The 23924-nt window shown below is 34.2% G+C and overlaps 1 protein-coding gene across 1 annotated transcript; it reads left to right on the top strand.

The window, feature by feature from the left end:
* The first annotated feature begins 15670 nt into the window (after nt 1-15670).
* Nucleotides 15671-16357, top strand: LOC139854445 (uncharacterized). Its single transcript, XM_071843748.1, has 2 exons — nt 15671-15869; nt 16026-16357. Exons 1-2 carry the CDS (start codon nt 15671-15673, stop codon nt 16355-16357), a joined length of 531 nt encoding a protein of 176 aa, XP_071699849.1.
* Nucleotides 16358-23924: the final 7567 nt, after the last annotated feature.

Here is a 23924-nt window from a genome sequence, read left to right as displayed (position 1 = left end):
TGACACTTGAAAGCATGTTTATTCTCAGGTTTAAAAGAAATCTTCCGCTGTGCATTTGCTCATTGTAAAGACATTATTTGGAGTCGATCATCGCAATGGAACCAGATGTTGGTGACTTCATCTAGATGGATTAGGACGGGTTATGACATAGTTTTCGTCCACGTAACCACTGTGAACGTTTAGTTCATAGCAGAAGACGAACAAAAACGAATACAGTAAATAAAATAAGTAAATCAATAAAATAAGGATAGGATCATACCTTAAAAAAGAAGGTAGATGTAAAATAACTTGAATTAAAAAACTTGAATCTTGATTACAATGATTAAATCTAACCTAAGGGTTTAAAGAAAACTCTAAAAAAAAATGACCTAACCAGAATTATTGAATTCTAAAAACTAATACATATGAAAACTGAGACTAGAGGTCTGTATTTATAGCATTCTGAGATGGTGGCCAAGCCGGCGGCTTCAGTGGGAAGCCGGTGGCTTGCCTTGAGTCGGTGACTCCTTTTGCAAGTTCAACTTAATCCGCAAGCATAATCTTTTACACCGTCATCACTAAGCTGGTGGCTTCCGAGAAGGCCAGCGGCTTCGAAGATCCGCCAAATCTTTTTGATTTTGTTTCCATTTTTGCTTGAACTTGGTCGACAAGTTGAGAAACCATGTTAATTAGGCCGGCGGCTTCAGGATGAAGCCGGTGGCTTCCTTTTCCTTTTGCTTGATCAACAAGTTCTTTCAATTTTACGAAGATTCGGGAACATTCTGACCTATGTGACTCCAAGCCGGCGGCTTCAGTGAATTCATGTTGGCGGCTTCATGTAGCCGTTCTACAATTTCCTGTGTTTTTGATCCCGTTTGATACATAACTTTAATAAAATCATTAGAAATACTTTTCGCCCATTTTTACCCATTTTAGCGTGTTTTGGGGTTAAAATGACTCTAAAATACTAAGATAACTCCTCAAAATGTTACTAAAAACTGTATAATTTAGGAGTTATCATCAACCCATGAGGATCAGAGAGCATAATCTACTTAGGGGTGAACCTACTATCTCAAATACACCTGAGGGGAGTGACATCGATTAGTCAGCAACTGAATCATCTCCCGAACTAACGAATAAGAGGACTTCAACTCCTATCGTTCACCCAACAGTTACTAAAACTATTGGTGATACGGACCATGACTTAGAGCCAACTAGGTCACCTTCACCCATCTCTGTATCACATCCAATAATAAAAATAAGCCCTATACTAAATGAGGCTTCGGCTTCGGTAGGCAAGAGAGCTGAAAGCACGGATGGTAAAAAGACCAATCAGCCCATCCAACTTAATCAGGATTTAAGAATAAATTCCACTAGCAAAGGTTCTTTGGCATCTCAAAAGGATGTAAAGTCTTTCTCTGCAGTAAAGTCTGCGTTGACTCAATCGATTGAGAAAACTCGATCATTGAAGTCCAGAACAGCCGAAGGGGAGCCGAAAAACCCTGAAAAGGCACTCTGCATATCGACTGGAAATCCTCTTGATATACTTCATCCTAGTGATGTTGTATTTCCTCAACGTCCAACAGGGCCTGGAGGTCCGGCTTATCTTGATGAGGGAGATCTGCAGCGTCCAATGGAAACGAATCAACCTGACATTCCTTCGGGAAATTTATCAGACTTCCAGCAGACTGTTCCTTTGGTTCAAGAAATTGATCCATTGGTTCAAATCACTTCTCATCCTGATCTTGAAACTCAGGGTCTGGGTGATGAATCTTTAACTGAAAGAGATGTGCCACCTCATGGTACATTGATGACTTCGGGAGTCGGGTATCTTAATGAGTCGGGAAATTTATCTTTAAGACAGGTAGTTCATCTACTCTGTCAGAGTCCCATGAGACATATATCATAGAGGCGAGTAATAAGAAAGAGTCTTCACCGATTACAACTCTGATTGTTAACCAACCTCCATCAGAATGGGATAATCTGACTAGTAGTATGTATCGACCAACATATAAGAATAATACCGCACTTTTATCCTCACCTGCCCTCACCGCAACTCACATACTTCCACCGACATCACTGACAACATTAGATGCTGTCGCTGCTGTTTCGATTGTTACTTTTCCACCATCACCCCTACATTCACCAAATTATTATGACGCATTAGAGTAAGCGTACTTCGGTCGTATGTTTTCTAAGATCAATCTTGATGTTCTTCGACGACCTTCGCTCCAAGCTACGTTTCGTCCTCGTATAAGGCATCCACCACTTCCTGCTCTTCTCCAATAAGTCATCACCGTGATGATGAACATGACGATTATGATCCTCAGAATAGCCATGAGGGGGAGATAGGAGTCGATGGAGAATTTCTTACGGTAAACATTTCAACTAGGGGTGGTGGTGTGAGGTCTGCTTCAACTTCACAAGCTCAAACGGTTAATGTTGAATCTGAGGTGATACAAACTCATGATGATGTAATTGAGAATGTAGAGTCTGAGCAAGTGATTATTCCAATATTGAAAATAACTCAAACTGAGGTTGAAGGAGGAAAAATTGATGAGGATTTAAACTTAAGTGAATTTTATCTTGTGGAACGGATGATGATGGGTTTATCATTCTAAGTACACTGTCTTCACTATCTGGTATACCTGATGATGTAGAGATGGTTGATGAAGAGAATCCTGAACCAGTTATTAAAAGTGATGATGTGGAGGATTCTACTGATGAAGATGGTGGTGATCAATATGAAAATCCAAACGTGGATGAAATCTTCAATCATATTGAAGACGATAATGGTCCAAATGAAAATGCAACAAATCCTTCAGAACAACATGCATCATCCAGTTCAAATACAACTAATGATAATGAGAGTTCAACTTCTAGTGCAACAACATCAAGTTCTACAGTGAATTCCTGGTTTAAATACAACAAGAATCGGGATCATCGACTGCAATTGGGAGTTGAACATGACTTCATGACTTTAAGAAACACATTCGTCGAGAAAAATGCTTATAAGATCTTCCGAATTAATGAGACTACAAGAAGTGAGAGGTTTACCTATATTGGTTCACGATAGCTTCCAACTAATGAAAGAAACTTGTATCAGTTTATGTGGAGGAAACATGTCAAACGAAATGAAGATTATTTGTAGTTACAAAGAAAGTATCGCTTATCAGAAGTGTTAGATTTTACTTGAGTGGGAGTAAACATAAGTGTGAAGAAATACATTATCAGTAAGTTTCATGTTATTAGATAAGATGAGAAGGAGTACAAGTTTACGGAGGAAGATTTTCAAAATCGGGATATGCTTGACATCATTCACATCTACAACTACCTCAGTATTCTCACCAATCGACCTTTTGCCAAAACTCAAGCTTTGGAAGCTGTGAAGAGATACATGATGGAGACAATTGAACTGATGAGACGTGAGGACTTTCAAATTGGCCTCGAAGCTAAAAGAAAAAAGATTCGGATAACGTGTCCGGATCAATTTAGAGAGAGACTGGAGGACATGGGAATGTTTCAAATACAGTTTGAACCGAAAGGGTTTGTGTTTGTTAATTCTCAGAAAGAGAAGGTGTTCATCAGAACAAAAGATCTAAACAAATATTCAGATGGAACACTCAAGGCTGCACTGAAGTATCTCAAGTTCCGTCAAAGCAAGTTTGATGACATTGACATGAAAATGGGTCTTGGAGAATTCATTAAGCACATCAGAGATCGTCTAAAACTACAGATCCGAGCTAGACAATTTGAGATTCGTGGCCAAAGAAAAAGAAGGTATTTCAAAGAAATAAGTGAATATCCATTACATGAGGGAGATCAAGAAAGGTATGGGGAATATGAAAACCTTCAAAGAAGATTTCAGATAATCAAGTTGAATTTTCTGACTCCACATGTAAAAGATGAAAAGCTACATTTGGACCTCTCAAGATTTCAAAATAGGATTACATTGTAAATTTCACATTTAACACTAAGAGGGAGATTGTTAGGACCCCGAAATGTGTATAGTGTTAATGTGAAACAAGCTTAAAAGATGGTTTCTTAGAGGAGGGCTATATAAGGAACCTTAGTAGTCCTAATTAGATAGCCACAGCATTGTAAACTAGTTTAAGAAGCTGTGGAATGTAAACTTACCAATTCTCTGTAACACTGAATCTGTTCTTTACCTTACCGAGTCTCACTCAATCTATCACATCTTCAATTCTCACCATGATCTGACATATCGAATCCAATTAATAGTACCTTAGGATATCTAAGCTTGCATATCTCTTAATGTTAAGGCATAGCTTAGTATTAAGTGGAGGAATGTTACTGTAGTTAAACCAACTAGGATTAAGAAAAGCTGAGACTTTCCTTTAGGGATATACCACTTTATTCATGTACCTAGGTTCTATCCATAAGGTCATTTAAACCCTCTAAGGTTAACGTTGGGAGTAGGGATATCCGTCTTAGCCAGAATCTTCAAGGCCTAAAATCTTAGTGACAAATCAATTAGGTTTATAGACCGGTCGATTGGGGTTTAGTGTTCATTTTAGGAAGTTAAACTCTTTTAATAGCTCTCCATTAGCATCCTATTCTTCATACCTATCCTTTTTTATCTTTATAGTTTGTATCACCTTAGTTAAGTTTAAACTATCACCACTTGTCGCTAGGGTTAACTATGTAGGCACTTTTGTCCCACATTAATGAGCAAACATACAAAAATACGAACCTAGGTTATACTTACCACTTACTCGTTAAAAGGAAGACAAGTAGGTGAATTATAGCTAGGAAACCCAGCTAAATATAAATAATAAAACCGTTACTCCCTTTAGGTAACTAATTCTGACGCTTCGCGACCTAACGACACCGCATAAATAAAACCGTCTATTTTAGCCATATCATAGGGGTAGTAAGTTTTTTGTGCCGCTGCCGAGGACTAGAATTTTTCTGTTTGTTAAGGTAATCGTTGATTCTGTCAAAATATATCTGAGATTCTTGAGTGGTGTCTAAGAAAGACAATTATACACGGACTTGGTTGTTGAATTTTTCGAACAGTCTCCAATTATATTGGAACCAAAAGGATCCTGCCTCTCCGTTGTCGATCTGGCCACTTGTTTCAAAGATAAATTGATAAGAAACACACATGCTTAATAAGCAGAGAGTTTGTCGGTATAGGATTTAAAGTCTCCATTATAGTAAAACCTTTATAAAACTACAAAAACAAAATATTAATTATGGTATTAATTTCTGTAGATTCCAGTTCAAACTTAACCGATTACGAAGAAAGTGCAAAAGGCATTTGCTCTCCCAAAACTTCGAAAGCCAAAAAAGTTTTTCTTTATAAAAATGAAATAAGTCCAAACCCTAATGAGTCTCATCAAGAACTAGTTTTTGATCCTTGTAGTCCAAGAAGCCGGATAACTTCATCAGACTTAGAGATTTCATTACTTTTGGATAAGTTTTACTCAAATAAACCAGGATTCGACCCTCTTCACGATCATAAAGGGAGACTCAGTCTTATTGAACTCCTCATTACGGAAGATGAAATACGGGAAGAATACCCAACTATTTTCAAATATTCAGACTTTTTGAATATATTCCAAATGAAAAACGACACTTTGATAACTCACATCCTCCGTTTACTGGAAATCTGTTAAATCCTAGCAGAAGGTTAGACGTCTATAGAGAATTCGTTAGGCACCTCTATTCCTCAGATTTCTTGTTTTCGAAATTTCAAATAAATCTACTAAGAGAACTACGTAATCAAGTTCGTTCTCTTCACAAACTGTTAAAGGAATGTGGGGATGATATTTTTGTCAAGTATCGGGATGCAGAAATCGACCTCAAATTTGATTTAGAGTTATTTGTTAGTTTTCTACCTCATATCGATGATACGGAGTTTTCTCAAATTCATATCAACCGTTATGTCGCCGCAATGATTTCTGAATTAGAATTTTGGATTGAATGTAAAAAACCTTAACCATATTTCAAAATATGGAGATCGAGATTTCTTTTACTTTGATCCAGCATCATTTCTTATCAAAAGATTAATCGAAGTTTTTCCGGACTCAACCGAGGAAAGAATACATCATAATTTCTTCACAAAAAGAACGGAAATACATTCTGAACTCGTGCAAATCCTCACCACGTCAAAATTCCCATTTACAACTCTGCAAAGAAAGGTCATTCGAGAAATATCTGAAAATTTAAAATTTACTATCGGTGATCCTGACTCAGCAGAAGATCTTTTATTTCAAGACACAGTGTCAAAACTTCTTTTGGAACTTAATTAGCTGTCTTGACACTAAGTTATAACAATACATGCTGGTTCGTCTTCCAAGCTGGTTAGCCATCGAAAACTTCAAAACTTTATTTTAGCAAAATAAACTCTAAAATATCCATCCAATATGAGTAGATTATATTCTAATCAAACCCAAACTGAACGGACTCCAAAACACTTAGTTCATCATTCTGGTGAATGCTAAAGCTGCCCACATGAGATATGAAGCTTCGCATGCTGACCCGATTGTTGTATGCCAGCCTTAGGACATTTGCTGAGTAAGGAGCGGACTTCCAAGCTGGTTCTTCTACATATCTTCGTAGGAGATTCAAAAGCATTACCAGCTGATGTGCTCATGAAATGATCCTTTAAAACAGAATATTCTTGGAATTTAAACATGAACTGATTTGTGTTCAATATTAACCCAAGTTTATCAATCGAGAAAATTGAAGCTCGTGGTCACATACGCATCAGCAGGCTATATCAATGTCGATTTTGATGTATAATTGAGAATTAGCAACTTGTGGAGACGAGTGCAACTTACAAGTTTAAAATAGACATAAGTTAATGTTTTCTAATGTCCATTGAAATAGAAAAAAGTAACACTAAATAGCGAACATGCTAACTTTGATATATTATTTTAGCTTGACTTTAGGTATATTTCTGAGAGTATCTTATCTCTTCTCTAGTAAAATTAGTATTCACTCCTTTCCATATTAATAGTTCACAGAAAAAAAACACACAATTTAAGAAAATATCATAAAAGTGTTATATTTTCTGTTTACTTTCTAGTTTTACCATCACCTTTTCTTTATCCTTTAATCATATCCACATATATTAAAGACATAATAGGACTTAATCTTCTTAATTTTTTTTTTCTATTTATGAAAGTGGAAGTACTCAAATTAAGTATATTTTATGGGTCCAAAATTTTTTTATTTAAAACTTTAAAATAATAAAATAACAGATTTTCTTAACGAAGTCCCTAAGAACTATCGTTAATATGTATTTAATCATTGTACATAATAGTTGTCAATTTTTTTTTTAACCGGCACTTATCAGATTGTATAATTATATAAAGCATTTTAACGACAACTTTAAAACCCTAAGAGCATGCAATATAGTACTAATATTTTAAATTGTTGAAATATTCAATACAAATTTCGTAAAAATATTAAAATTTAATTTATATGCATGTCAGTGTAACTTGGGCAGTAGGAATGGCAATGGATCGTACGGATCGGGTGACGCCATATTCACATCCATATCCATTTAATTTTTGTTCATCCATATCCATATTCATATTCGTTTAGTTTTAGTTCATCCATCCATATCCGTATCCAAAGGATTAAGCGGGTTAATTGACATCCATTGGATATTCAGTAAAATATTAATCTAACGACGATTTAAAAAATTGAATATAGATTATAACAAACGTAAATGTATAATCTTTATGTTTTTGGTTGTTACACATGTTCTGATTGTAATTTGTTGTCATATGTAACTTCAATTGAGAAAAATACATTACAATGTAAGTATATATATGTTTAAACCATTCTAAATATGTGACGTTTAATAATATTAGTAACAATTTATTAACTGTAACATTTATAACCCTTATTTATGTTAATAATTGTAAAATTAATAAGTTATATGTATATGTATATCGAGATATATATATATATATATATATATATATATATATATATATATATATATATATATATATATATATATATATATATATATATATATATATATATATATATATATATATATATATATATATCTATCTTAGTATGTATATATGTATGTATAGATATATTTCGGGTGATAATGGATATATCCATGGATGATAAATTATCATTCATATCCGATCCACAAAATATTTATATCATCCATTCCATATCCATTTATCGTCCATTTAGATCATCCATATCCATTATAAATGGATCGGATCGGATGAATATCCATGAATGAACATCTATTGCCATCCCTACTTGGCAGCAGGAACCCACCAAACATTTCATAAGTTAATGTCCAAGAGTTATAGGTTAACTATTTGGATTCAATATACTAAATCAATCAATTGGGCTTATACAGCGAACAACCTGGTTACCTAATTTTTTAGGAGCCCTAAAATAATAAGAACAGAATGGTTCAGTACTTTGCTCCTTGCTCCTTGCTCCTGCATTGGACTGGGCCTGGGTCAAATCACCATCACTTTCAAAATTGGTTAGCATATGAGGATATGCACCTTCCGTCTATATTTTATCGTTTACTATTTATTATTCAGTTGTAATTCTTTGAATCCAATAATTTCCTTAAAATTCAATGGACCAATTAAAGTGCGGCATGTGTCGAGACAATTCACATGTGATTGAAAAAGAAAATTCAAATTTTTTTTTCGAAAAAAAGTCTCTTTCCGAAATATTTTTAATTTTTTTTTTTAAATTTAGCATGTCAAATCCAATCACATGTTATTGTAAAACACAATCACATGTGATTCTGCATGTCAAATCCAATCACATGCGTTTGAAAAATAATTCAAAATTTTTTTTTTCAAAAACTTTTTTTTTTCAAATTTTTTTTGTTTTTCAATCACATGTGATTGAATTGACATGTAAGATCACATGTGATTTAGTTTTACAATCACATGAGATTGGCACGAAGAATCACATGTGATTTACTGCATGTCAAATCAAATCACATGTGATTGAAAAAAATTTGAAAAAAAAATTTTCGGGAAAAAATTTTTTTTCGAAAAAAAAAAAGTTTTTAAAATTTTTCTTTTCAATAACATGTGATTGTCGCGACACATGTCACACTCTGATTGGTCCTTTGAATCTCAACTTAAAAGTTAGATTTATTTGAATATTTCTCATTTCTTTTTTAATTGTTTTAAATTATCCATCTACTTTAAAAATAGATAAGGATAATAAGGTAAATTTCTTTTGTGTCCATGTAAAACAAAAATAAAAATGTAAATGTGGATATAAAGTAATAAAATTGGAAAGTTAATAAAATATATGTCACTTTTGTATAAAAATGTATGATTTTTGTCGGAAAACAATTGAAAGGGAAGGAGTAATTACTTACTTTATGTTAAAAGTCCAAAAGAGATATACACAGTATTTATTAATGAAGAACTATTTGATTTGAATGTAGTTGTGATTTTGACTTTTAAGACATTATATCTATGAAAGCTGTTGTACCTATTAATGATGTGGGTTAACTTTTGACCTTTTCAACTTATGACTTTAAAAAAAAAAAAAAAACTATAACTTTATACTATGTAACGTAGAAGGGAAACTTTATTTATCAAAAAATGAAAGCTCTTAAAATGTACAAAAATTTTAAATCAAACATGCGAGTTCAACTAAATAATAAAATCAATACGAGAGCTCACTATGACTTTTAGCTTTTCTTTTAGAATACTAAAATTTTATTATATGCTTGTAATTAGCAAGGAGCAGAAAAGTTACTACGACTTTAGAAGCCATGAATTTCAATTTGAAACCATGTTATATCTATGCATAAGCCAATTAAAAGAATACAAACGATTAAAATCAAATAAAATGCTCCTAGTTAAAGATACGTTATTAAAGACAACATCGTTACAATACCACCAAATCGTCCATAAAAGAGTCGCGAAGATCACTATCACTTTCACCTTATTCTCGTGAGAATAATGGCATGCCTCGAACCAAGACCAAACATTCGACCACGAGTTGAAAATGGAATATCACAATCTAACCAAATGCGGATCAATCTCCATAATTCCACCGAAGATGGATATAAAAAGAAGACATGTTCAATATCTTCTAGGTCTTAACCAAAAATTGGGCATAATAAAGAATCTGGATCTCTAATCACCCTTTCATCGAAAGGTTAAAATGATGTGGAAGTCTATCTTGGATAAAATGCCAAAAAAACTATTAACGTTTTTAGGGAGTCTTTGAACCAACTCGTTGAAGGTTCTGATGTAGGAAGAAAAAATCGATCAATATGCTCTCTTGCTGAATGAACCGAGAACAAACCATTATTAGTTAAAGACCAATGCCAACGATCATCTGAATCTTGTAACACTGCGTGTTGTACTTCAGCCAAAAGTTCATCGAGCAACGCTTCGTTCCCAGTGCCTATACGTTCTCTGCTCCAACCGCGCATCCAAATCCCATTAATTAGACGATCACGTACCATAACCTATTTGTTCAACTTAAGATGAAATAATTCATTTAAACGAGTACCTAAAGGAGCATCGCCGATTCAATGATCCAACCAGAATATAACCTTAGATATGTTTCCAACCATCATGTGCAAAGTGGAAAGCAGACCGTAAAAATAGATTTCGAACAAGTTTTGAAAATATCATTCCAACAACCATTATTTGCGTAGGATTCGAAGAAGTTACCATGGATTGCCAAGATTACAGAAAACCATATCGACTTTTGATCAACATGATACCTCCAACTCCACTTATGGAGAAGAGAAATACTGAATGCCTTTAAGACTACCAATGTTAAGCCCCCTTTTTCCGAATAAAGATAGTACAACGTCCCACTTCACCCAAGGCACTTTGTGCTTAAATTCACTACCACCGAAAAAACACTGAGCTCGAAAACCTTCAATCAACTTAAAAACTGCTTCCGGACATTTGAATAAAGACATTTGGTAAATTGCAAGACTACCCAAACCATATTTAACCAATGTATGCCTTCCGCCGATCGAAAGCAAAGAAGCCTTCCACGTTGACAATCTAGAACGGGATTTAGAGATCAAACTATGCCAATTAAAAATCAATTGCATGTTCGCACCTATAGAACCCCAAGGTAATTTGTAGGAAAAGAACCCACGCTACAACCCGTAATCGAAGAAAAAAAAATTACCCTCATCAACGGGTACACCAATACCAAAAAGATTTGACTTAGCCACATTAATCTTTAGATTCAATACCCAGAAGAACACCTTCAAGATTTAGATTTAGCCACATTAATCTTTATCTAAATCATCTTTGCAACATTTAGATAAAATTATGACATCTTATGCATAGATTAAATATGAAATATCAAACTTGGAACCCCGAGGTGCACCCTACGAATGAGATTAGATTCGGCAACCTGCTTAAATGCTAAATATAATCCTTCCATCACGATAATGAACAAGAAAGGACTCAACGGAGCTCCTTGTCTCAAGCCTCGTCGAATATCAAAATCCTTGGTAGGACACCCATTTTAATAAGAGTAGAAGTTCTAGCAGGATTTTAGACAAACATTAATCCATTCTCTCCGTTTTTCTACCGAAGCCAAGAGACTTTATCATAAAATTAAGGTACTCCTAACTGACTAAGTTGTAATCCTTTTCGAAGTTAACCTTAAAACGCCCGCAACACTCGTTATAGAGAATTTAAGACAAGGTTTTAGTTGAGCATGCGTCATTTATCTACAGGAAAAAAATGAACATGAGACGTCATTATATTGTTATTTACTCGTATAACTGTTTTCACTTATTTTTTACTCGATACTTGTGATGATCCGGAAATTTCCGACCAAATTTAAACTTAATCTTTATGTGATCTCGACATGATAAGCAAAGTCTGAAAGGTTGATTCTCAAAATTTTCGAACTCCTTAAATGAATTCAGATAACCTTTAACTATTTTCGACGATTCACGAACAACCGTTTGTAAAAAGTTATGTATATATAAATGAATATTTATATATTAATAATTGTAGATGAATACATGTAATGTGTATGCATATATACATAATTAGTTAAATGAATATTGTAATATAAATAATTTATAAATAATTATGTACTAATGTTAATTTGATATACTATTAGTATTATTAATATCATTACTAACATTTTTATTAATAATTATCAATATACTTAGTATTAATATTAGTATTATTATTATCTTTAGTATTATTGATAAATACAAAGAGTATTACTATTATTAATATATTTATATGTACTAATTATTAATATTAATTATATATATTTAAAATCTGAAAAGAATCGGATTCAGTATCACGTTCCCATCGATCTTTATTTAAATTTTGTTCTTGTCTGCTATAGTTATCTGTCAACCTCAATTTCTTTACCCAACAATTATGATCAATTATAAGTCTACCACTCATTCCATTACAGAGACAAAACCCTCCTTCTGTATCTCATTCAATCAAACAACAAACAACAACACTTTCTTTAATTACTTCCTCTCTGCTACTAAACTAGTTTTGATTTCGGTTCATGATGCTAGCCAAAAAAAAAAAAAAAAAAAACATAATCAACATAAATCATGAACCATTAACATCACCTTGAAACCACCTCTTTTTCTCATCATTTTTCCTCTCGTTGTTAGCATCAACCATCACCATCACTGTTGCTAGTTGAGAACAAACAAACACCATCTTTTATTACTACATCGTGAATACTATGTTGCAGTTGTTCGAGAACCATACACCATCGACGATCATAATCTCATCATGGAAACCATGCTAATATTCAGGTAACCATGACTGATGTTCAATCTTAAACTCATACACACAAATTACCCAAATCATATCCTAGCTAACTTATATTGTATTATACATGTATTCTAATATATTATGTAATCTTGGGATACCATAGACACGTATGCAAGTGTTTTGACATATCATATCGACCCATGTATATATATTATTTGGAACAACCATAGACACTCTATATGCAGTAATGTTAGAGTTAGCTATACAGGGTTGAGGTTGATTCCAAAAATATATATATATACTTTGAGTTGTGATCTAGCCTGAGACGTGTATACACTGGGTCGTGGATTGATTCAAGATAATATATATCGATTTATTTCTGTACATCTAACTGTGGACAACTAGTTGTAGGTTACTAACGAGGACAACTGACTTAATAAACTTAAAACATCAAAATGTATTCAAAGTGTTGTAAATATATTTTGAACATACTTTGATATATATGTACATATTTGTTATAAGTTCGTGAATCGACTAGTGGCCAAGTCTTACTTTCCGACGAAGTAAAAATCTGTGAAAGTGAGTTATAGTCACACTTTTAAAATCTAATATTTTTGAGATGAGAATACATGCAGGTTTTATGAATGATTTACAAAATAGACACAAGTACGTGAAACTACATTCTATGGTTGAATTATCGAAATCGAATATGCCCCTTTTTATCAAGTCTGGTAATCTAAGAATTAGGGAACAGATACCCTAATTGACGCGAATCCTAAAGATAGATCTATTGGGCCTAACGAACCCCATCCAAAGTACCGGATGCTTTAGTACTTCGAATTCGTTTTTATCATGTCCGAAGGATTTCCCGGAATGATAGGGGATATTCTTATATGCATCTTGTTAATGTCGGTTACCAGGTGTTCAGTCCATATGAATGATTTTTATCTCTATGTATGGGATGTGTATTGAAATATGAAATCTTGTGGTCTATTGTTACGATTTGATATATATAGGTTAAACCTATAACTCAACAACATTTTTGTTGACGTTTAAAGCATGTTTATTCTCAGGTGAATATTAAGAGCTTCCGCTGTTGCATACTAAAATAAGGACAAGATTTGGAATCCATGTTTGTATGATATTGTGTAAAAACTGCATTCAAGAAACATATGTCGATGTAATATATTTCTATTGTAAACCATTATGTAATGGTCATGTGTAAACAGTATATTTTAGATTATCATTATTTGATAATCTACGTAATATATTTTTTAAAACCTTTATTGATAAAATAAAGGTTATGGTTGTTTTAAAAATGAATGCAGTCTTTGAAAAACGTCTCATATAGAGGTCAAAATCTCGCAACGAAATCAATTAATATGGAATGTTTATAATCAATATGAACGGGATATTTCAATACTCATATTTTGTCATGTTATTCACAACTTTATTATAACCCTCTTTCACAACATGTACAAGTGTACAACTATACTCATTTCTTCCACAACATTTTCATGTCACACCCATTCTAACTAAAAACACATCATATGGTTGCCATATTACAGTGACCATAGGTCTTACAAAGAACTACTTAATCATGCCAAAGATTTATTTAAATATTTAAGTCTAACCACCTTTATCTGATTCAATTTATATATGACTTGAATCATCATAACTATATATCGAGTATGGTTGGGCATTGAATTGAAGTATTCTTTATAATTACTTTAAATTTTGCTTTTCAAAAAAAATATATCCATTAAAATAAATTTGGGTGGTAGGCCACTAGATTTGCGTATATACATTATCGATGAATTCTAAACATCTTAACTCTTTGTTTATTTTCTAATTTTTGGGTTAAGTAAATTGCGGGGTCTAACAGTCATTTGATGAAAGTTGAGTTTGGTGATTAAAGTGTTAAAGATTGAACTTTAGTGCTGAATTCGAGAAGCACTTCAAGTTACTAGAGGGACCTAGTTGAAATTATAAGTTATTATATATATGATTTATTTATTTTTATTTTATTTTATTTTTCTTTTTCATTATAATTCAGTATCATTCTCATCTCGGTCATTCGATCAATTAGGGTTTCTATATTATTCTGTAATTTTGAGAGTTAACATGTTCATAATTCATTGAACTTATTTGAGAGAGTTTACTATGTGAACCTTTGTACTGGATATGATTGTTTCTGTTGTTGATAGTGAAGTGTTTAACTTCATGTGATTGGAAGTTTTACCTACTGTGATTGGATGATTTATACAGGTTGTTTGTTCATGATATCAGAGCATAGGCGTTGATATCGATTCACCGTGTTCTCTAATTCTTCTATCAGTGGCGATTGGAATTTAGGGTTTCTAAGATTTGATCAAGTTTCTTTGGTTATATCAATTTCTTGACTGTGTTTGGGTTTGACAACGACATGTGGTGTTTGAAGGATTTTGTTGATTTACTCTAATTTCGATAAAATTAAGGTTTCTTCAAATCTGCTCTTCCACTGCTTGTTTTTGATCTTCAAAGAGAAGTCTTGTTTTATTTGTGTTTACTTACCCTTCGACCTGATCACTACGCTAACTCTTGATCTAGATCCAAGAGATCTATAAAAACATGATCAATCGTAGTTTAGATCATTGACCCTTATTGTTTTTTGTATTATTCTTGTTGTGTATGACTAACATTTCGAGTCGCCTGACTAGTAGTCAGTTGCTCAGAGTACTTTGTAAGTTGATCTTTTCTATTACAGGTGTCTGAACAACAAAATTAATGATGTTTTATGTAAACTAGTTTTACTATTTGATAATGATATGCATGCTATTTGGATTACTTCTTCCATTGCATGATTAATTGTTTTACTATTTTTCATTGCACATTTTGATTTAATGCTTTAATTAATTTATATTCTTTTTTCTATTTTTTTGTATTATTAACTGCTTATTTGATTTAGTGTAATCATGAGTGATTCTGATAGTACTCATGGGGCTACCAAGATTATTTCTATGGAGTTTAATGGCCCTCTGTATCTTCACCTTAGTGATATCTCTGGTGCATCACTTATTATTCAAAAATTAAAAGGGACTGAGAACTATAATGTGTGGAGTTGTGCTATTAAATTGGCTTTACAAACTAAATATAAAGTAGGGTTTATTGATGGTTGTTGTCCTAGATTCCAATATGAAGATGATAATGTTTTGTTAAACTAATGGGATAGATGTAATTTTGAAGTTCTCTCTTAGATTCTTGTGTCTATATCTTAAGAAGTTTATAATGGATAAGTTTTTTTTAAAACTGCTGAACTGGTTTGACAAGAGTTAAAAGAAACTTATGACAAAGTGGATGCCTCTGTTACATTTAATTTGTACCAACAGATCAATTCTTGTGGTCAAACTGGCCAATATTTTTCAAGTTGTTATCATAAACTTAATGCTATGTGGAGACAGTTTGATGAAACGATTAAAATAGAAGATACTGTTAAAGCTTCAAAATCTTTTCAAGACCATAACAAGTTTTTAAAGCTTATGCAGTTTTTAATGGGTATGGATGAAGTGTATACTCCTATAAGAAGTCATATACTTACTACAGATCAAGTCCCAAATGTTAAAACTGCATTTTCTATAATCTCAAGAGATGAGTCACTATAACATCCCGGAAATTTGGAGTATTATTTTATTATATTTTATATATTAATTTAATTACACTGGGTTGGATCGTGATGTTTCAGGTTGTTAGAAGTGACTTGAAATATTATTATTCTTATGATATTATAGTGTTTGGAGTGTCGGGAGTTTAACGTAGTTGTGAATTTGTTGTGATGTTATGTGCACTGATGATACGCATAATGATCCGTCTCAAAAGGGTACACTATTAGTAGTATCCCGGCTAAAGTATACCCGGTATGATCACGGGTAAGGAACATCTTTCTGGCCTCACTTTAGTAATTTGATCAGAAGGTTACTTGTGCATGCATCCGGGAAGGATCATACCTAACAAAGGCTAGCCGGAACGCTACATAAAGTTCCAGCCTGAATGAATGAGCAAGTTACAAACATCACCTAGCCGAATGAAAAGACATTGAGAAACCGAGAACCATATAATCACATAAAAAGGCTTGCTGGATCACGAATGTCAGGCACCTGACAACCTTTACAAAGATACCTATAAACCTTCTACAATCTTGCCCGACCATAACACTACTGTGAAGAAATACTTGGAATAAACATCAGGCAAAACCTTCTTGACTAAACAAGGCATTCATCTGTCACGACCTGAACGGAGCTACCACACTCTCGGAGCTACCACGTCTTCCTGATTTAGGTGTCCTGGCCCGCACAAGGATAACATCTTGGAACAAGCACGTTGTCCTGGAATAAGCACGCTGTCCCGGAATAATCACGTTGTCCCGAAATAATCACGTTGTCTCGGAACAAGTGCACTGTCCCGAAACAAGCACATGATCCCGGAGCAGACACACAAACAAGCTGCACACTACGTCAGCCCATGAATCTAGCAAAATTTGTTAGGATCTGCTTGTTATTCCCATGAAAGGGACATGTGACAAGTCAACCCTCGAGATTAGCAAAGTTTGTTATAACCATGAAAGGGACATGTGCCACGTCACCATTCCTTCATAACAACTATAAATACACGAACAAGATCATTCATTCGCAACGCTGGATGCACTAATGTTACTCTGCCCAAATTAATTACAGTAACATCTCTCCAGCTGACAATACAACTCCGATAAAGATTTCGGTCGATATCAGAGTTAATCTCCACTCTAAGATATTAACTTATTCAATTCCAGTCGAATAAGGTTAATTCCATCGATTGTTTTACTTCCTTGAAATCCAAATTTCAAATCAGGGTTTGCACAATTATTGGAGTTAAAACATTCGATCCACTCTTTTACATAAATCAAGCACTCAAATCTAAAATCTATCCGACAATTACGATTTTCGTTTGATCAAATGGCGCCACCTAAAGGTACGAACTACCCGGGCAAGATGCATCCTTCACAAGGATGGCAGATGATATTTCCTTATCGTTCTCCTCCTTCTCCGCCACTACCCGGGCAAGCTCATCCTTGGCAGCCTTCACTAGCTCTCCAAGTCACCCATGGGTTCCCGGGCCTTAGCCGCCTCCTCATCATCACGGGCCAAGCCGGCCAGCAGGAAAGTGTTCAGCGCCACTTTTGCCCGAGCACGGGAAACCTTCGCATCATCAATCGGGAGGGCAGAAACCGCCTGACGAAGGGGTAAAGAGGACCCCTTCTCTAGAGCACTCATACAACCGTGATAATCAATATTCAGCTGAGAGAAAGCATGAATAATGTCATCACCGGCAGGGACATTAAAGTGAATATCATCAAAGCTCTCCAGGGTATAGAGATCACCCTCCTCGTTCCCCTCTAACTGGATGGAGTCTGTCATGGTAGCCCCACCACTAGCAGAAGACTCGGTAACACCTGCAAGAATTAAGAAAAATAAGAAAAATGTACATCATAATAAGAGTAAGACTAGCATGTCGGAACAGGTAAAATACCTTTGGCCTTCTTCGACCGAAGCTGAGGAAGCTCCTTAATCTTCCTCTTCACAACTGTCTGCTCCTCCGCTACTGTCGGAGGAGGGAGGTCCAAGTCGGCCCCATCACCGGTGTTCTGCCCCAGGTCTTACGGAGCAACATCCTGTTCACCTCCCGGAACCACCGGGACGGTATCAAATTGGATCTCTTCGAGATCACCAAACGCCATGGCAGTGCTGAACTCCATCGCGGTTGCATAAAATAAAAATAAGGTTAGTATACAAAAACCAAACTAAACTTCATAACAATTAGCTAGGATCAGTCTCTACTGCTCCGTTGTAACGAATGACGGGTTTGGTGTTTCGATCCCGCCATTGGTGACTAACCCCTCCCAACACAAGCATGTCCTCCAGGTATGGCCGTTGAGGAAACTTAAACTCCTGGATAGCTAATATACATGCCTTCTCGACAGCATTCAACTTTGGAACCTTATTGGCTCCCTTCTTCACTTTGTTCGCCCACTAACAAAGCTTAACAAATCGTTCTGGTAATTCTCTACTATCGACAAAAAAGAACGACTCTCACCATTCCTTTAGAGATAAATCCATGTCACCGGTAAATTTAAAAAATACTCTACGTTTGATGGAGAACCAACCGATCTCAGACCTCGAGACGATAAAGCAATACCGGAACATGTGAATAGTCGGAAGAATATGGTAGTAGTTCAAATACATCTCCCACATTACCAACTTTTGGTACGCATGAGGATGTAATTAGGCAGGCACTATCCCGTAGTGCGTAAAAAATTGTTACCTAAATTTAGAGTAGGGCAACCGGAAGTTGCCCACAGTGATGGTTGCACCATACATGGTAACTATGTCAGTTGGAGGTTTATGTGCTCGATGGGTGGCATCAGGAACCCTCAAGATATAATTGGTCAAAAATGGGTACTTATTTACTAATTCATCGAGGTATTCATCACACACTCGACTCATTATATCATCAATATTCACAGAAGCCCTAGATGAAGATTCAACGACGTCTACGCTAGTTGATGTGGAAGACTGATCTATATATATATATATATATATATATATATATATATATATATATATATATATATATATATATATAAGAAAAAATAAAAACTACAAACTGACAGGAAAAAGTTAAAAGAAGAGAAAAGGGTACGTTTTTTGTGAAAAAGCTGTTGATTTTTTGAAGAAGAAACGAAGATTGTAAAAAGTGAGAAGATTGGAAAAAGGTGGCTATTTATAGGTTTCAAAGAAGTTGATCCAACGGTTCAGATCAAAGGATGGTTCCATAAAGGTAATGATTAAAATTGCAAAAAGATGTTCCTCGAACGCCGTTCCAAAAAGTTGAAAAATGGAAAAAACGCAAAAAGGGGGCGTGTTTGCAGAAATTGTCTTTTCAAACTGTCAGGAATTGAATGCACATCCAATCGGGAACGTGGGTTCATTTTGAAGTTTGATAAAGGTAACCGTTCCGGCTACCATCATCAAACTGGGGGGACTTAATGATACGCATAATGATCTGTCTCAAAAGGGTACACTATTAGTAGTATCCCGGCTAAAGTATACCCGGTACGAACCATCACGGGTAAGGAACAACATTCCGAACTCACCTTAGTAACTTGATCAGAAGGTTACTTGTGCCTGCATACGGGAAGGATCATACCTAACAAAGGCTAGCCAGAACGCTACATTAAGTTCCAGCCTGAATGAATGAGCAAGTTACCGACATGACCTAGCCGGATGCAAAGACATTGAGAAACCGAGAACCATATCATCACATAAAAAGGCCTACTGGATCATGAATGTCAGGCACCGACAACCTTTACAAAGATACTTATAAACTGTCTACAATCTTGCCCAGCCATAACACTACCAGAAATACTTGGAATAAACATCAGGCAAAACCTTCTTGACTAAACAAGGCATTCATTTGTCACGACCTAGAAGGATCTACCACACTCTCGGAGCTACTACATCTTCCCATTTTACGTGTCCTAGCCCGGCACAAGGACACCATCCCGAAACAAGCACCCTGTCCCGGAATAAGCACCCTGTCCCGAAATAATCACTTTATCCTAGAACAATCGTGTTGTCCTAGAACAAGTGCACTGTCCTAAAACAAGCACATGATCCCGGAGCAGACATACAAACAAGCTTCACGCCACGTCAGCCCATGAATCTAGGAAAGTTTGTTAGTATCTGCTTGTTATTCCCATGAAAGGGACAAGTGCCACGTCAACTGTAGTGACCCGAACTTTTCCATGTTTATATATATTAATTGAGAGTGATATTTACATGATTAAATGTTTCCAACATGTTAAGCAATCAAACTTGTTAAGACTTGATTAATTGAAATAGGTTTCATATAGACAATTGACCACCCAAGTTGACCGGTGATTCACGAACGTTAAAACTTGTAAAAACTATATGATGACATATATATGGTTATATATATAGTTAACATGATATTATGATAAGTAAACATATCATTAAGTATATTAACAATGAACTACATATGTAAAAACAAGACTACTAACTTAATGATTTTGAAACGAGACATATATGTAACGATTATCGTTGTAACGACATTTAATGTATATATATCATATTAAGAGATATTCGTACATCATAATATCATGATAATATAATAATTTAAAATCTCTTTTGATATTATAAACATTGGGTTAACAACATTTAACAAGATCGTTAACCTAAAGGTTTCAAAACAACATTTACATGTAACGACTAACGATGATTTAACGACTCAGTTAAAATGTATATACATGTAGTGTTTTAATATGTATTCATACACTTTTGAAAGACTTCAAGACAATTATCAAAATATTTCTACTTAACAAAAATGCTTACAATTACATCCTCGTTCAGTTTCATCAACAATTCTACTCGTATGCACCCGTATTCGTACTCGTACAATACACAGCTTTTAGATGTATGTACTATTGGTATATACACTCCAATGATCAGCTCTTAGCAGCCCATGTGAGTCACCTAACACATGTGGGAACCATCATTTGGCAACTAGCATGAAATATCTCATAAAATTACAAAAATATGAGTAATCATTCATGACTTATTTACATGAAAACAAAATTACATATCCTTTATATCTAATCCATACACCAACGACCAAAAACACCTACAAACACTTTCATTCTTCAATTTTCTTCATCTAATTGATCTCTCTCAAGTTCTATCTTCAAGTTCTAAGTGTTCTTCATAAATTCCAAAAGTTCTAGTTTCATAAAATCAAGAATACTTTCAAGTTTGCTAGCTCACTTCCAATCTTGTAAGGTGATCATCCAACCTCAAGAAATCTTTGTTTCTTACAGTAGGTTATCATTCTAATACAAGGTAATAATCATATTCAAACTTTGGTTCAATTTCTATAACTATAACAATCTTATTTCAAGTGATGATCTTACTTGAACTTGTTTTCGTGTCATGATTCTGCTTCAAGAACTTCGAGCCATCCAAGGATCCGTTGAAGCTAGATCCATTTTTCTCTTTTCCAGTAGGTTTATCCAAGGAACTTAAGGTAGTAATGATGTTCATAACATCATTCGATTCATACATATAAAGCTATCTTATTCGAAGGTTTAAACTTGTAATCACTAGAACATAGTTTAGTTAATTCTAAACTTGTTCGCAAACAAAAGTTAATCCTTCTAACTTGACTTTTAAAATCAACTAAACACATGTTCTATATCTATATGATATGCTAACTTAATGATTTAAAACCTGGAAACACGAAAAACACCGTAAAACCGGATTTACGCCGTCGTAGTAACATCGCGGGCTGTTTTGGGTTAGTTAATTAAAAACTATGATAAACTTTGATTTAAAAGTTGTTATTCTGAGAAAATGATTGTTATTATGAACATGAAACTATATCCAAAAATTATGGTTAAACTCAAAGTGGAAGTATGTTTTCTAAAATGGTCATCTAGACGTCGTTCTTTCGACTGAAATGACTACCTTTACAAAAACGACTTGTAACTTATTTTTCCGACTATAAACCTATACTTTTTCTGTTTAGATTCATAAAATAGAGTTCAATATGAAACCATAGCAATTTGATTCACTCAAAACGGATTTAAAATGAAGAAGTTATGGGTAAAACAAGATTGGATAATTTTTCTCATTTTAGCTACGTGAAAATTGGTAACAAATCTATTCCAACCATAACTTAATCAACTTGTATTGTATATTATGCAATCTTGAGATACCATAGACACGTATACAATGTTTCGACCTATCATGTCGACACATCTATATATATTTCGGAACAACCATAGACACTCTATATGTGAATGTTGGAGTTAGCTATACAGGGTTGAGGTTGATTCCAAAATATATATAGTTTGAGTTGTGATCAATACTGAGATACGTATACACTGGGTCGTGGATTGATTCAAGATAATATTTATCGATTTATTTCTGTACATCTAACTGTGGACAACTAGTTGTAGGTTACTAACGAGGACAGCTGACTTAATAAACTTAAAACATCAAAATATATTAAAAGTGTTGTAAATATATTTTGAACATACTTTGATATATATGTATATATTGTTATAGGTTCGTGAATCAACCAGTGGCCAAGTCTTACTTCCCGACGAAGTAAAAATCTGTGAAAGTGAGTTATAGTCCCACTTTTAAAATCTAATATTTTTGGGATGAGAATACATGCAGGTTTTATAAATGATTTACAAAATAGACACAAGTACGTGAAACTACATTCTATGGTTGAATTATCGAAATCGAATATGCCCCTTTTTATTAAGTCTGGTAATCTAAGAATTAGGGAACAGACACCCTAATTGACGCGAATCCTAAAGATAGATCTATTGGGCCTAACAAACCCCATCCAAAGTACCGGATGCTTTAGTACTTCGAAATTTATATCATATCCGAAGGGTGTCCCGGAATGATGGGGATATTCTTATATATGCATCTTGTTAATGTCGGTTACCAGGTGTTCACCATATGAATGATTTTTATCTCTATGTATGGGATGTGTATTGAAATATGAAATCTTGTGGTCTATTATTATGATTTGATATATATAGGTTAAACCTATAACTCACCAACATTTTTGTTGACGTTTTAAGCATGTTTATTCTCAGGTGATTATTAAGAGCTTCCGCTGTCGCATACTTAAATAAGGACAAGATTTGGAGTCCATGCTTGTATGATATTGTGTAAAAACTGCATTCAAGAAACTTATTTTGTTGTAACATATTTGTATTGTAAACCATTATGTAATGGTCGTGTGTAAACAGGATATTTTAGATTATCATTATTTGATAATCTACGTAAAGCTTTTTAAACCTTTATTGATGAAATAAAGGTTATGGTTTGTTTAAAAATGAATGCAGTCTTTGAAAAACGTCTCATATAGAGGTCAAAACCTCGCAACGAAATCAATTAATATGGAACGTTTTTAATCAATAAGAACGGGACATTTCAGTTGGTATCAGAGCGTTGGTCTTAGAGAACCAGAATTTTGCATTAGTGTGTCTTATCGAGTTTTTTAGGATGCATTAGTGAGTCTGGACTTCGACTGTGTTTACTTGAAAAATGATTGCTTAACAATTTTTGTTGGAAACTATATATTTTTAACATGTGAATA

This window comes from Rutidosis leptorrhynchoides, chromosome 6 (assembly GCF_046630445.1).
Source record: "Rutidosis leptorrhynchoides isolate AG116_Rl617_1_P2 chromosome 6, CSIRO_AGI_Rlap_v1, whole genome shotgun sequence".
Lineage (NCBI taxonomy): Eukaryota > Viridiplantae > Streptophyta > Magnoliopsida > Asterales > Asteraceae > Rutidosis > Rutidosis leptorrhynchoides.
Note: the sequence above shows the minus strand (reverse complement) of the source record. Positions and strands in the feature narration are given on the sequence as shown.

Coding starts and splice junctions, on each gene's coding strand:
- LOC139854445 (XM_071843748.1), top strand. CDS start 15,671: ATGAGTGATTCTGATAGTACTCATGGGGCTACCAAGATTATTTCTATG. Junction 15,870..16,025: donor TAAAGTAGGGTTTATTGATG/GTTGTTGTCCTA, acceptor TGGTTTGACAAG/AGTTAAAAGAAACTTATGAC.